Source organism: Artemia franciscana, chromosome 15 (genome assembly GCF_032884065.1).
Source record: "Artemia franciscana chromosome 15, ASM3288406v1, whole genome shotgun sequence".
Lineage (NCBI taxonomy): Eukaryota > Metazoa > Arthropoda > Branchiopoda > Anostraca > Artemiidae > Artemia > Artemia franciscana.
Genome location: NC_088877.1, coordinates 1,413,467 through 1,429,548, shown reverse-complemented (window position 1 = coordinate 1,429,548; position 16,082 = coordinate 1,413,467). Strand labels below are relative to the sequence as shown.

The 16,082-nt window shown below is 35.0% G+C and overlaps 1 protein-coding gene across 1 annotated transcript in view; it reads left to right on the top strand.

Moving 5' to 3' along the window:
- The window catches only part of LOC136036689 (bromodomain-containing protein 3-like), a 131,461-nt gene that overhangs the window by 52,124 nt on the left and 63,255 nt on the right, over nucleotides 1-16,082 (top strand). Inside the window, exons 7-9 of the mRNA XM_065718999.1 lie at nucleotides 5,585-5,730; nucleotides 9,730-9,889; nucleotides 14,146-14,337. Coding sequence (XP_065575071.1) covers nucleotides 5,585-5,730; nucleotides 9,730-9,889; nucleotides 14,146-14,337 — 498 coding nt within the window. The remainder of the gene's footprint in view (nucleotides 1-5,584; nucleotides 5,731-9,729; nucleotides 9,890-14,145; nucleotides 14,338-16,082) is intronic.

Sequence of the window (16,082 nt, the reverse complement as noted above, 5' to 3'; positions counted from 1 at the left end):
TCTTGGTCAAAACATAGTTTTCAGCACTTGACAATGCTCTTCTATCAACAAAAGTCGAGATCCTGCACAGACAGTCTCAAGCCTATCTCCTCCGACTCATTATGTATTCAGGCCTACGAATATTATACTACTACGTGGAGGCAGCCTATAGTAAATAAATTTGCTAGAAAGAGGTTTTTCAGTCAAAACAGATCAAACCTAGACGAATCATCCATTAGTCAGAATCGCGTGCGAGTGCTGTGTCGTTTACTGGACTATAAATTCCTCGAGGGGCGCTACTCCTCAAGTGGGAATAGGGTTGACCGCAAGATCCGCAGTCTTGTAGGTACCCCGAAAGGGTCGAAGCAGCCTTTTGCAGAGGCTGTTGTCCATAGATTTGGATCTCACTTCCTGCCGCAGTTGTCCTCCTATAGAGGATCCTCCCAAGATGGTGTTCTGTGTCACCATGCAATCTAACCCATTACTGGGAGAACATTTGTAGCTCACGGGACGTGTGGACCCGCCGGTGGGCCTGTTTAGTATACGTTTGAGGGGCCTTCTTCTTGCTCCACCTGTATTCATGGCCCCGGGCGAGGGTGCTCCAGTCTCTATTATGGAACCCCAGGGACAAGGCCCCCCAGGTCTGCGCCTCCTATGGAGGTACCCATATCTGTAGGACTATCCCCTGCTGCCACCTGAGGCACGCTGATTGACCTGAAAGAGGCCCCTTAAAGCTGGCAAATGGTTTAAACATTTTCTAATAATTACAATTTACCTTTTTGAAGAAAAAGCAGTGATACAACACCAAATGACGCTTAACTAAGAAAAAGAAAAAAAAGGGAACGATCGCAAACAATTTTCCCCGAGTTGATAACCTTTAATTAGTACTTAAATTTTGGCTAATTTTCAAAGAGACTTTCTTAGTAGAATGCCCAGAGGACAAGAATCCCCCGAATAACATGAGTTAAAACATTGGCTACGGCCTTTCGTTTTTTTTTTCTTTTATGGCAGTCCCGCATTTCATATTGAATTCAGTATTTGCATCCACTTGCGTAGACAACGACTCTGAATCTTACTTACCGTCAATTCTAGGCTCTTTTTAATCCTTGTTTACCTTTTAATATTGTAATTTTACGAATAGTTTAATAATCTTTGTTTTTTTATAGCTCATTTGCTCTTTTTAGTTGTTATTCAGTTCTTACTTAGAGAATTATTCTATGAGTCGTTATGATATTTCCGATTTGGCAATCTTTCAAACCAGAATGTTATTTTTAACCAACACGCACAATAGAATAGTGCTGAAAATTATTCATTCAAATCAGTAGTGTTAATTCAAGAAAAGTTGAAAGGGGTGAAATGTATTCGATTAAATCTTGAGGCAGAGGGGGGAGTATTTTCGTTGTCTTTTTTTCAATTTTTCAATTAAAATGCTTTCTTTAAAATCTAGGGAGAATGGCAAAAATCTATGGAGCTAAAGGACTCCCTGCATCCTATTCTTTCCATGCCAATTTGCGACAGTGATTAAAATGTAGGAGGTAAAACTATCCAAAGGTTACAACATAATGGATACAAAAATTACAATTTTTTTAATTTCTTTTGGGAAGAAATTATAAATTATGCAAATTGAAAAATAAAATAAATAGCATACAAATTTAAGAATGAAGTTGAAAGAGAATGAAAAACATTGCTTATTTTGTCAATAGTCTTTTGATTATTAATAGCTTAAGATGACAATAACTGTAGAAAAACATGATGATTTCCAAAGAATAACATTTTTCAAGTTCCTTTAAATTTGTTCCCTTTCTTTATTGTTTGTTTTTTTACTTTTGGGCTGTGCCATTCTGCACTCTTTGTATTCGACAGGTTTTCAAATACAACTGTAACTTACTACAGCTCTATGCTGCCTGAGGCTAACACGGCTGTGAACGCTCCCCTTCCGTCCCAACAAATTGAAGCCTATCTTTCCCCTCCTAAGAAGTTTTAAGTTCTTTATTGAGACCTCTTTCCAACCTTTTTTGGGGAAACCTGCTTTTCTTTTGGCCCTAGATGGATGGCCGATTACAACGATCTTTAGCAATCTGTCATCCTTCATTCGTAGAAGGTGTCCTAGTCATCATCAGCAGTAAAACTAGAGTTTTACTGCTGATGATGAACACTGAATATGTGTTCGAAACATCCAGTTAAATAATTTTATATCTATTCACTGTCAATAAAAAGGTATCATCCCTATTTTGAACTGTTTTACTTTCGTCATGGAAAGGCAGTGTGGTCTTCGGAGTTATCTATCTATATAAATGGGATAGAACGCAACGCTGCTTAACTCCCTATTCAGTGTGAAACCAGCTACTAAGCTCATTTCCTACCTTGACCGCAGCAGTATTACAAATAGTTTCACATAGACCTGTTTTTGTAGTTGCACTAATGCTGTCAATCATACATAGTCGGTCCAACTGCTAATCATTTCTGGGTTATTAATGACCATATTTCTAATGAGCTTAAAAACTTAAAACTGACTAAGTTGAAAAAAAAGAAAAGAAAATTTTGCTCCTTTTGCCTATTGTATTTCCTATTATTAATAGCTTAAACTGAATATAACTGAAAAAGAGTGTTAACTAAAAAGGATTTTTTATGAAGCCATTGCTTTTGCTCCCTTTTCGTTTTTGCTCCTTTTTATTTTTTTCTTTTTCTCTTTTCCGCTATTGTGCACTTGTTATATCCTCAAACAATTCGTGGTAACGAACTGTAATAAGGAGCGACCCGGCTCAATAGTAATCGGAACTCTAAAAAGCGGAATTTTGATACCAATAGTAACATCAACAGAATCACATTTTAATGCTGATTTTAAATATATAAGTTTCATCAAGTTTAGTCTTACCCATCAAAAGTTGCGAGCCTAAGAAAATTTGCCTTATTTTAGAAAATAGGGAAAAAGCCCCCTAAAAGTCATAGAATCTTATCGAAAATCACACCGTCAGATTCAGCGTATCAGAGAACCTACTGTTAAAGTTTCAAGCTCCTATCTCCAAAATGTGGAATTTTGTATTTGTTGCCAGAAGCCAGATCACAGATACGTGTTTATTTGTTTGTTTGTTTTTTTTTGTTTTTTTTTTTCAGGGATGATCGTATCGACCCAGTGGTCCTAGAATGTTGCAAGAGGGCTCATTCTAACGGAAATTAGAAGTTCTACTGCCCTTTTTAAGTGACCAAAAAATTGGAGGGCACCTAGGCCCCCTCCCACGCACATTTTCTCCCTAAAGTCACTGGATCAAAATTTTGAGATAGCCATTCTGTTCAGCTTAGTCGAAAAGCTAATAACTATGTCTTTGGGTACGACTTAATCCCCCACAGTCCCCGGGAAGGGACTTGAAGTTACAAACTTTAGCCATTGTTTACATATAGTAATGGTTATTATGAAGTGTACAGACGTTTTCAGGAGGACTTTTTGGCGTTGGGATGGGAATGGGTCGGGGGTTACGTGGGTGGATCTTTCCATGCAGGAATTTATCATTAGGGAAGAGAATTTCCGTGAAGGGGGCGTAGGATTTTCTAGCATTATTTAAAAAAACACAATGAGAAACTAAATAATTTTTTTCTTCTCCTGGAAGTAATGAGTAACATAAAGAGCAAGGTATTGACGAGGGGGCAAACCCCTTCATATACGTAATGAAAATACACAAATATAGAAGTTTGTTACGTAAGTTAATTCTTAAGGTACGTATGTTTATTACTAACAAAAACGTTCGTATAAAAATCTAGTTACATTTTTAAGTAGCCAAAGTTGGAGGACAACTAGGCCTCCTCCCCCACCCCTTTTTTATCAAAATCATTTGATCAAAACTATGAGAAAGCCATTTAGCAAAACAAAATTAATATGCAAATTTCGTTTTAATTGTTCATGTGCGGTGAGCCAAAATCGAACAATGTATTAATTCAAAAACGTTCAGAAATTAAATAAAAAACACGTTTTTTTTACCTGCAAGTAAGGAGCGACATTAAAACTTAAAACGAACAGAAACTACTCCGTATATGAAAGGGGTTGTCCCCTACTCGACGCCTCACTCTCTATACGCTAAAGTTTTTTTTATTGTTTTAAGAAGTAGAGTTGTGACAGAGTCAAACTTTAGCGTAAAGAACGAGGCGTTGTTCTTTACGTATACCCCTTTTATATACGGAGTAATTTCTGTTTGTTTTAAGTTTTAATGTCGCTCCTTCATTGCAGGTAAAAATACTTGTTTTTTTATTTAATCAAATATATAATGAATAATTGTCCTTTACGGTATATGATATTAGGTAAATATTTTGTTGTTGTTGATCTAAAAATAAATTTTTACCTACGAAATAAATTTTTTATGCTCTTTCTGAACATAATAGTCGTTTTTCACGCAAGTTTAATGTTAAGCCCTTTTCATTCTATATTTTTTGGATATAAAAATAGGCTATAACATTTCTTTCCAACTTACTATTTCATTAGAAGTTCATTTTGTAAAAGTTGTATAATTCACATACATTGATTTGTCAAGATTAAGTTGATTAAAAAAAATTCAAGACGAATCCGCCATGTTTTCTTTTTGTTGTTTTTGGCCGCTTAAAAATTGCCCTTTCACCTATTTGTCGAAAAATTTCATAGCTGACGAGAAGAAACATGGTGGACGGAAAAATGGAGATTGGTTGTTCTACATTTGCTGTTTTTTTTTTTAATATAGGCATGTATTTTGGGAGTGATACCTGACACGGGGATACCATAGGTATTCTGTGGTAGGCACAACACTTACTGGGTAGAGAATTTAAAGTGCCGAAACCCTATAGGCAAGTGTATTCTCCTGATGAGCCCTTGTGTCGGGTTGTTGCCTCAGAATTATTTGTCTTTACTGTTTTTATTGTTTGGTAAATGACGACTTATACTTATTGACGACATGACTGCCTGTCCATGGATTATTCTTTATGGTTGATTGTGTAAGGCTATGCTGTTTGACCTGTGTGATTGTATGGATGAGTAGGGTTAAGGCCTCATTCAAGTGCTGGTCTATATTAATCACTAATTTAGGAAAACAGTCTTCCTTTTCTCCTTCTGTCTCTTTTTTTTTTTTTTTTTTTTTTTTTTTTTTTTTTTTTTTTTTTTTTTTGTGCTGTTGCATTGGTGATTTCTCTTTTCGTATATATATATATATATATATATATATATATATATATATATATATATATATATATATATATATCTATATATATATATATATTATTTACACAGTAATTCAGTAATTTTAGACAAACTAAAATTTATTCATAGATTATAACTTCGTTTGCTATTAATTATGAAATTTATTTTAAGTTACTTATCTTATTAAAACCATTATTCATTATAATGAAAGCTTTAGAATTTATATTCTAGAGAAAACTACACATCATCTGATTATCAAAAAGATCAATATATTTAACTTAACTTCGCGAGGTTCTGCCTCCCTGAAATATTATATAATTTACACAAATTCTGCTTACGTGTTTTTGCTAAGGCCATCAGCAATAAGGGCTATCTAGTGAAATATTTTAGTGAAAACAAAACCCTCTCTTTTTGTGGATTTTATAATGTTTTTTAATGTTATCTTTTCAGACTAACCTTGATAGAGGAGAATACAAAAGTGCGGCGGAATTTGCGGCTGATGTTCGACTAGTATTTAGCAATTGCTATCGGTACAATCCCCCTGAGCATGACGTTGTCACAATGGCAAGAAAGCTCCAAGAAGTATTCGAAGTTCGGTAAGAGGCAGCATTTTTAGCTCTCATCCACTTTCTTGCTGGATTATCTAGTTCCAGCTATGTTTCCATATTTTTTTCGATTTTACATTTCGGATATTTGGACCGAAAAGCGGAAACTTCTGTGGTAATTAATTCCTTCGTATTTTTTTCGTTATTCGTATTCGTTCTAGTTATCTTCTTTCCGGATTTTCCCTTTCTGGATTTATGCTCCAGTTTTAGTCTTGAAAAAAATTCTGTTTCTTGTCTTTCTTCTTCCCTTTGCCTTTTTCTTCAAAGCCCCTCCCCCTCTTCATCCAATGAAATGTTTTGAAAAGAAATATAATTTTTATGCTTTGGAATAATTTTATCCTTTGAATTTTTTCTCACTAAAAAGCGTAAATGTAGTCCTGAAAGATAAGTGTGTAATTTGAATGTTCAGATGGAGAAACGGAAATTATGTGATATTTGACTTCTTCGTATTCGTATTTGTTTCGCATTTCATATTTTCGCTATTAGTTTTCCTTTTCTCTTTATTTAACCCCTAACTATAGTCATGAAAAGCATCAGCATTATCACGGTTAAAATGAGAAATTCTAAATTTCACTTTTTGGACATTCACGTTGAAATATTCACTCTAAACAATACTAAGTAATTGTGATTTATCACTATTTTCAATTTTCACGAAACATAAAGAAAAATGTTTGTTGCTTTGTGTGGAGATTGGAACTAGTGTTGAAAAATCAACGGCGTCTAGCGTTTGTAACTGTTCTACCCAAGCTTTCTGCATAAGGGTTTATGTCGGTGGATACAACTAGGGGCAAATTGCCTTCAAATCCTGAGCAGGCAAAATGTATTTGATAGAAAGAGGGTGATTCCTAAAAGGGGGGGGGGTTGCTTGTACGCTCTGTAAGGAGGAGGAAGAATATTTGGACTATTTTCTCAGGGAGTGTTCGGTACTTTCTGATTTTAAGGGGGGATTTTTACATGGGATTTATTTGTTGTTTTTTTTTCTGAAATTCGTCCAAGTAGAAACTCAACAACAATAACTCAAGTTGATGTGCGTATAGAAAAAAGCTTGGGAAGAAGGGAAAGTTCACGCGATTAGGTTATTTTATTTATAAATTAGATACTTTTGCTTTTCATTCAGTTTTTGTGTGCTTTGTAATGTGTTTCGTCGGCGGTATCATTGTTTTCTATATATTTTTTATATATATTGTTCTATATATTTTTTGCGCGTATATGGCCTTTGGGCTTTGAATTACGCTCATCTATCTATTTGTGTCCATATACTTTAAAAATGTATGCTAAAAAGGCTGAATCATTTTTCCAGTTGGTATCCCATGCCTCTATTTTTCCAGTCCGTTCTAGGTCTACTTCGCGTTTTTGGAATTTAACTTTGAATAGGTTTTAAACATAAAAAAGGACTGATTAATTTTCATTTACAGAGGATTTTCATTTTTAATCCTGTGGCATTACATATAAACCTTACGGTACCAAATATCCTATTTTCTTTGTAATCTTCTACTTTTTAATGAACTAGCCAGGTGCTGTATTGTTAGGGCGCTAGTAGTTCTTAATCCCTATCACCCCATGTCAATTAGCCGAAAAACAAGTTCTTTTAAGTTTCCCATTTTCTATGGGATGCATTATCTGTGGATTTCCAAATTGAAAAAAAGTGCTGTATCACTTCTGGATAAGTGTTCGTTATTTCCCTCTCTCTCTCTCTCTCTCTCTCTCTCTCTCTCTCTCTCTCTCTCTCTCTCTCTCTCTCTCTCTCTCTCTCTCTCTCTCTCTCTCTCTCTCTGTCTCTCTCTCTCTCTGTCTCTCTCTCTCTCTGTTGCTTCCTCTGTTGCTTCAATTTATTTTTATTATATCCCTATTTTTTAATTTCATTGTTGACTTTTAAATTGTCCTGCTTATCTTTTAAACCGTTCCCATAATAATGGTTGGTTCCCACATCCCTCACTTTTAAGAGAGTCCTGGAACATAAAGCTTTTACTTTAAAAAGTAATCTTATCAATAGTAGCCGAAACCGTATATATTTATAAATACATATAAGGAAAGAATTTTGAGCAATGCTAACCAGAGAAATTACCATCAACCATCAATCAACAGCCATGCACTCTCACTCGCTGAATCAAGAAACGGCTCTCAGGTACATTCAAAGTGAGCAAGTTCACTTAAAGTGATATATTCCATTATGTGTGTTTGTGTATATAGTATCAGGAGACTGGCGGCGAAGCGGGAGCCCTGGCACTCGGCATACGGCAGGCCTCTGGATATGGATTCTTATTGTCACATGTCTTCTAACCGCAGTCAATTTGAGACAATTTGTTGTCTTTTCATATTGCGTCTTTTCAAAGATATTTTATTATAAAGCAAGTCTGATATCTAACAATGTTATCTACTAAGCTTCAAACTTTTGGTTTTCTTTTTTATGGTTTTGAATTGTTGTAATCTCTTGTTAAAACGTATACAAATATTTTTGCAAACACCAGTTTTTTGCTCTTTACGCAATTTAATGCATTTTCTTACTGTTTCTTTTCAAAGATATTTAATTATTAAAGCAAATCCGATTTCTAACAACGATTTATACTTAAGATTCAAACTTTTGATTTTCTTTTTTAAGGTTTTTGAATTATTGGAATCCCTTGTTAAAATATATATACAAATATTTTTGCAATCATCAGTTTTTTTGCTCTTTACGCATTTAACATCTTTTTATACTGTATCTCTTCCAAGATATTTGGTTATTGAAGCTAGTCCGATTTCTTACAACGATATGTACTAAGTTACAGACTTTTGGTTTTTGTCTAAGTTTTTGAATTATTGTAATCCTTGTCAAAATGGAGAATCATCATTTGTACTAATTGCAAATTTTTATTTTTTTTTGGGGGGGGGGGCTTCTTACTGACATTATATAACTGGTTGCGCTCAAAAAGGTTTTTTCTTTTTTAAGGTTTTTATGTGTTGTAATCCCTTGTTAAAATATATAGGCTACAAATATTTTTGTAATTGCTAGCTTTTTGCTCTTAACGCAATTAAAAAAAAAAGCTTTTTTCAACTGAAAGTAAGGACCGACATTAGAACAGAGATCATTCCGTATATGAGAGGGGCTGTCTTTTCCTCAACGCCTCGCTTTTTACGCTAAAGTTTTTATCGTTTTCATAAGTAGAGTTGTGAGAAAGAGTCAAACTTTAGCGTAAAGAGCGAGGCGTTGAGGAGGTGACAGCCGCTTTCATACACGGAATAATTTCTGTTCGTTTTAAGTTTTAACGTCGCTCCTCACTTTCTGTTGAAAAAAGCTTTTTTTTTTATTTAATTTCTGAACGTTTTTGAATTAATGCACGTTTTGATCTTGGCTCACCGTACATGAACAATTAAAATGAAATTTGCATAATAATTTTACTTTTTTGGCCAAATGGCTAAAAGTTTTAATTTTAAAGTTAATACCGCAAGTCCGATTTCCAACAACGATTTCTACTAAGCTTTTTTTAAGGTTTTTGAATTTTTGTAATCTCTTGTCAAAATATATGCAAATATTTTGAAATTACCAGTTGTTTGCTGTTTAAGCAATTTAATATAAACTTCTTCATACATGAAAATCTTAAATTTTTCCACAGAAGTGTGACAACGGCATTGCAATATTGACGTATATAAAAATGACGTCACACGGATTTTCTCAAACTTCTTACCTATCTATAACGTTTTTCAGGCCAGAATATCTCAGCATGCCAATTTTCCCTAAAAAATATATGGAGTCGTTTTCAAGAAAAAAAATACATACATACATACATGAATATGCAATTATTGCTATATAAATACTGCATTATTAGCAAATATAATATTGCTAATAATGAATATGAAAATAATATATATATATATATATATATATATATATATATATATATATATATATATATATATATATATATATATATATATATATATATATATATATATATATAAATAAATAAAATAAGTAAACCTGCAGTAACTGTTATTTTGTTTACTTTTTAGATTTGCAAAATGTCCGGACGACCCTGTACCTGAAGTCGATACGAGCCAGGTGTTGACTGGCGAATACGACACAGGTTTGGAAACTAGTCGCTCGGACTCGGATTTAGAAACGGAATCCCAAGATGAAAGGGATGAAAAAGTCGCACAGCTACAAGAACAGGTGACACATTTTCCAAGCAAGGACAGCTTCTTTTTTTTTTAACAGAAGGTTTTGTCTATCAGTCCTTGTTTGTGGGACAATGATAGCGGCGGAAGATAGCAAAACTGTTTACTATTCGCGAAGCTTCGCGAGTCTCTGCACTTACGTTTCTGCGATTTTGTTTTGTGGATCCATCTTAAATTTATTCACGTAAGAAAACCATGGTTTTCTAAGATTTCGGCGATTTTCGGTGATGTTTCTGTGATTTTGCTTAATGCATCAAGGATATCAAAATAAAAACCATTTTTTGCTTTGTAGATCCGTCTTAAATCTGTTCACGTAAGAAAACCATGATTTTCTAAGATTTCGGCGACGTAAAGCAAAAATAAAGTTAAGTCAATTGAAAATTTTTACAGTATGAATTTAAACTAAATAAAACAATTAAAAATCGTTTTATCATACAAATTTGCTCCATTTAATTTCACTTCTTTTTTTTTCTTTTTTTTTTTACCAAATAAAAGCTCTGGCTGAACAATTAGGATAATTAATTAATTAAAATTACAATTAAAATAAAACTAAATAAGTTTAACATTTAAATAAAGTTGAAGTTAAGTAAAATGAGATAATTAAAGTCGTTAAGTATAATACCAGTCACTAAAAATAAACAAATATATTATACTGCATTTAAATGCTCTGGCTGAAAAATCAAGAAAGTTAAGTAATTCAAATGAAAATTTTATAAAATAAAGTTAAGAAATATCAAAATTAAAAAAAAGAGTTCTATTCAGTTGAAATCTAAGTTCACTATAATAATTAAAAGCACTAAATGTATTAATAATCATTACAAGATTAATTATAATCAATCACTGATTTCAAGTGTCAATTTCTTGTTACCCAGGATCATTCAAGACTAAAACAAATCTCTGGCTGAAAATGACGAAAGGGAATTAATTTTAAGAAAGTAAAAACAGATCTAATAAATTTTTTACAGTTAAATAAACTAAAAATTTAAACCACATTAAATAAATTAATTAAAGATAACCAAAAGTAATTTAATTGTTAAAAAAACAGAAACTGCAATGAGGTAAGATAAGATTTATTCATCATGAAATACACATGTTACTATTCCTCCAAAGGCTAATTGGCCTATTAAGAAGGGGGAAGACAAACAAGGCACTTCTTCAAAGAAGAACAAAATACTTACAAAGAGAAGGACAAAAAGGAGAAGAAGAGAAAGGAAAAGAGGAGAATAAAATAATAATAAATATATAAGAGAAATTAATAAATAAATAAACAAACAAGAGCTAAGAGCTCATATGGCACTTGTGACGAGGCGAGAAGAGTTAAGAGCCAAGAGATCATATGGTATGAGCTCTAACAAAATTCTATGAATCAATGGATTGATTTAAAAAGGAAAATAAGAGGCTTAATGCCGGTCAGGATTTAAAATAAGAGCTCTGAGTCACGATGTCCTTCTAAATATCAAAATTCATGAAGATCCGATCACCCACGCGTAAGTTATAAATACCCAATTTTTTCTAATTTTTCCTCTCCCTTTAGCCCCCAGATGGTCGAATCTGGGAAAACGACTTTATCAAGTCAAATTTTGCAGTTCCCTGACACGCCTACCAGTTTTCATCGTCCTAGCACGTCCAGAAGCACCAAACTCGCCAAATCACTGAACCCCTTCCCCCAACTCCTCCAAAGAGAACGAATCCAGTACGATTCTGTCAATCACGTATCAAGGACATTTGTTTATTCTATCCACCAAGCTTCATCCCGATTCCTCCACTCCAAGTGTTTTTCCAAGATTTCCCCCTCCAACTCCCCCCTATGTCAAAAGATCTGGTCGGGATTTGAAATAAGAGCTCTGAGACATGAATTCCTTCTAAAAATCAAATTGCACTAAGATCCGATCGTCTATTCGTAAGATAAAAAATACCCCAATTTCCACGTTTTTTAAGAATTCCGGTTTCCCCCTCCAACTCCCCCCAATGTCACAGGATCTGGTCGGAATTTAAAATTAGAACTTTAAAGCACAAGATCCTTCTAAATATCAAATTTCATTAAGATCTAGTCACCCTTTCGTAAGTCACAAATACCTCAATTTTCAAAATTACCCCCCTCCAATTCCACCAAAGAGGGCAGATCCGGTCCGGTTATGTCAGTCACGTATCTTAGACAGGTTTCTATCCTTCCCATCCAGTTTCATCCTGATCTCACCGCTTTAAGTATTTTCTAAGATTTCCGGTCCCCCAACTGCCCCTCCCCCAATTACGCTTGATCCGGTTGAGATTTAAAATAAGAGATCTGAGTTACGAGGTCCTTCTAAATATGAAGTTTCATGAAGATCCGATCACTCCTTCGTAAGTTAAAAATACGTAATTTTTTCTTATTTTTCAGAATTAACCCCCCCCCCCCCCCAATAGAGCGGATCCGTTCCAATTATGTAAATCACGTATGTAAGACTTCTGCTTAATTTTCCCACCAAGTTTCATCCCGATCCCTCCGATCTAAGCGTTTTCCATGATTTTAGGTTCCCCCACCCCAAACTTCCCTCAATGTCACCAGATCCGGTCAGGATTTAAAATAAGAGCTTTGAGACATGATATCCTTCTAAATAACAAATTTCATTGAGATACGATCACCCATTCGTAATTTAAAAATACCTCATTTTTTCTAATTTTTCAGAATTAACCCCTCCCCCAACTACTCCAAAGAGAGCGGATCCGTTCCGGTTATGTCAATCATGTATCTAGGACTTGTGCTTATTTTTCCCACCAAGTTTCATCCCAATCCCTCCACGCTTAAGTGTTTTCCAAGTTTTAGGTTTCCCCCTCCCAACTCCCCCCCCAATGTCACCAGATCCGATCGGGATTTAAAATAAGAGCTCTGAGACACGATATCCTTCTAAATATGAAATTTCATTGAGATCCGATCACCCGTTCGTAAGTTAAAAATACCTCATTTTTTCTAATTTTTCAGAAATACCCCCCCCCCAATTACCCCAAAGAGAGCGGATCCGTTCCGTTTATGTCAATCATGTATCTAGGACTTGTGTTTATTTTTCCCACCAAGTTACATCCCGATCCCTCCACTCTTAAGTGTTTTCTTAGCTTTAGGTTTCCCCCTCCCAAATCCCCCCCCCCCAATGTCACCAGATCCGGTCGGGATTTAAAATAAGAGCTCTAAGACACGATATTCTTCTAAACATTAAATTTCATTGAGATCCGATCACCCGTTCGTAAGTTAAAAATACCTAATTTTTTCAAATTTTTCAGAATTACCTCCTCCCCCCAACTACCCCAAAGAAAGCGGATCCGTTCCGATTATGTCAATCATGTATCTGGGACTTGTGCTTATTTTTCCTATCAAGTTTCATCCCGATCCCTCCACTCTTAAGTGTTTTCCAAGATTTTAGGTTTTCCCCCTCCAACTCCCCCCAATGTCATCAGATCCGGTCGGGATTTAAAATAAGAGCTCTGAGACACAATATCATTCCAAACATCAGATTTCATTAAGATCCCATCACCCGCTCATACGTTAAAAATACTTCATTTTTTCTATTGTTTCCAAATTAACCGGCCCCCCACTCCCCCCCCCCCCCAGATAGTCAAATCGGGGAAACGACTATTTTTAATTTATTCTGGTCCGGTCCCTGATACGCTTGCCAAATTTCATCGTCCTAGCTTACCTGGAAGTACCTAAAGTAGCAAAACCGGGACCGACAGAATTTGCGATTGCTATATGTCACTTGGTTAATACCAAGTACCATAAAAACAGTTTCTAAGAAGCCAAAGGATTAAAAAAAAAAATTTGAACACACTGAATGAGTGCTGAAATGAGTGCTAGAATCAGCTCTTCGAGCTGATTCTAGCAAGTTATTCCATGCGATTTGACTCACCATTAAAGAACTAAAATCTGACCATATACAAGGAGTAAAAGGAACTTAAATACACTTTTTTGTATTGCGAGGATTATAATTATTCTGATCAGAGGTAAAAGATAGTAAAACACTTATGGGCTGGGGGAGGTCACCATGAAGCTGAAAAAAAGTAAAAAAAAAATGCACAAGAAAGAATATAGAGTGATTTAAAATTAAGTAGTGAAATAACTCCTGAACGATTAGTTTCCTGAATGAGGTTTCTAGCTTTGGTGTAAACCTAAGAAGGTGGTTTTAAGAGAGAAGAAAAGGTTGACATCTATACTATTGGATAGTAAGAAGCGTAAGATTGGATCAAGCAGTGAAAAAATGCTTAACTTGCCATTTTTTGTAGCTTCGGATCATCCAAGACCAAATAAAAGCCTTGGCTGAACAATCACGACAGAGAAAAGCCCACAAGCGCAAAGAAAGGCAGGCTCATAAAACAGAAGCTTTTGTCCCGCTAAGACCTGAGCCCCAGGCCTTGTCCACGCCCCTTCCCAATGAAGTAAAACCGTCGTTGGAGCAAAAACCTTCAATACCCAAGGTGAGACTTTTGGTTATTTCAGACTAGTTTGGAATGGTGCCCAACAGAGGCACGCTTGCAGGAATTTTTATTGGGTGAAAAAGTAAACAGTAAAGGAAAAAATCATTGTGGGGGCAGTAATAAAAAAAAATAATTTGATAATTCGAATAAGAAATACAATGAAATTCAAGGAAATTTTGTATATTGGGTGGGTCTAGGTCCTTGGACTCACCTTGCGTACTTTTCCGTCCTATCGTGTAAAAACAGGAGCTTTTCAACCTGGAGTTAAAACATATAGTGTAGGTTTTAAGTAGACGAAAGTCCAACACAGTTTTTACACTGATGAAAACATTCTCCTTCGTGAAGAAAACATCAAATTTAACTGAAACAAAGTATAGAGTGGGGACTAGGATTATTCTATCCGTTGGGTATTTAACCATCTAAGGGTACTACGGAGTAGAATAATCTCTGTTTCAGTGGCAACTTTTTTTTCAGTGGTGTGAAATCACAACTTAGTTATGAAATACAGTTATGAAAACTCCTATCTTGCCCATGAAAAGCTTTTGGTACAGAGCTCTGAACTTGGTGCCTCCTCTAATCCCGCGCTCCGACGCGTAGATCGTGCTACAACACCGTAGGCGGGAATGCAATTTTGTTTTTTGTTGCATACACAGCTTAGATACTAATACCAGTTTCCTGTCTCCAGCCGCTAGCATCCCTACCGCGCACTGTGTCTTAACAATAAATCGAGTTTTCATAACTGTATTGGTATCTAAGCTCTGTGTGAAATGCACTTGCCCCTATCATATCCTCCATGCTGATAAAAATTAAACTAAAAAAAACTTTTCGTTGAAAAAACTAGTTTTCAAATAAATGGCAAGTTTGAAAACTATCCGTTTGTCCATAACTTTTTTTTATAGGGCAAGACACTGTGTTACCTGTATCTCCTGACTTATCCTTAATGTGATTTAAATGTGGTGTTCATATTCAATTGTCTGTTTTTATTTCTAGTGTTTAGTGTTCGTTTAAGTTTCAGAACTAGTCAGTGCCTTAGAGTCATAATTCAGCCAAGTTATTCGGAACAGGGGCTAGTGATGCGCATGAATAGATTAACGGGTTTCTTATCTTCCCTCTCAACTATCTAGCAAACCCACTGCCAGGGGAACGGACCGGGTAGCATCTGCGGGGAAAGAAGACCCTGTCGAGGGCGACTCTAGCTTTACATTGTGGAGTGACATGACAGGTGTAGTGGGGGTGGTAACTTCGGCAATGACATACCACTTCTTTCATGGTAATAAGTTTTGAAGGACAAAAAGCATTGTCAAATTTAGCTTCTTTTTTCCGTTTTTCAAAATGGCAATAATGATGAAAATATGATACTATCCTAGAAACTAATGAAGTAGATAAACAAATGAAAAATCCTAGAAAGTCTTGATTTTCAGGTATGAAAATATCTAAGGTTGGTTCAGGGGGCAAAAACCTTTCTTTATTTTGACGTCCTTCGGGGTATTGGTGTTGACATATTTTGGTATTGATGTATTTAGTATTGACATAAGTGGACAAGTAATGTTGAAAAAACCATATAACTTTTGTGAAAATTCACCAAAATATGCCAAAAACATACAGCTGAATAAGGTTCAGCTATATTTGAAAATATAGAAATTACAGTTTCCTTGAAAGTATAGTTGTCTTTGGAAATCAACTGATTGCTAATTTTTATATCTTGACGGACAAAGAGCATTATCAAATTCAACTAATTAGTTTTG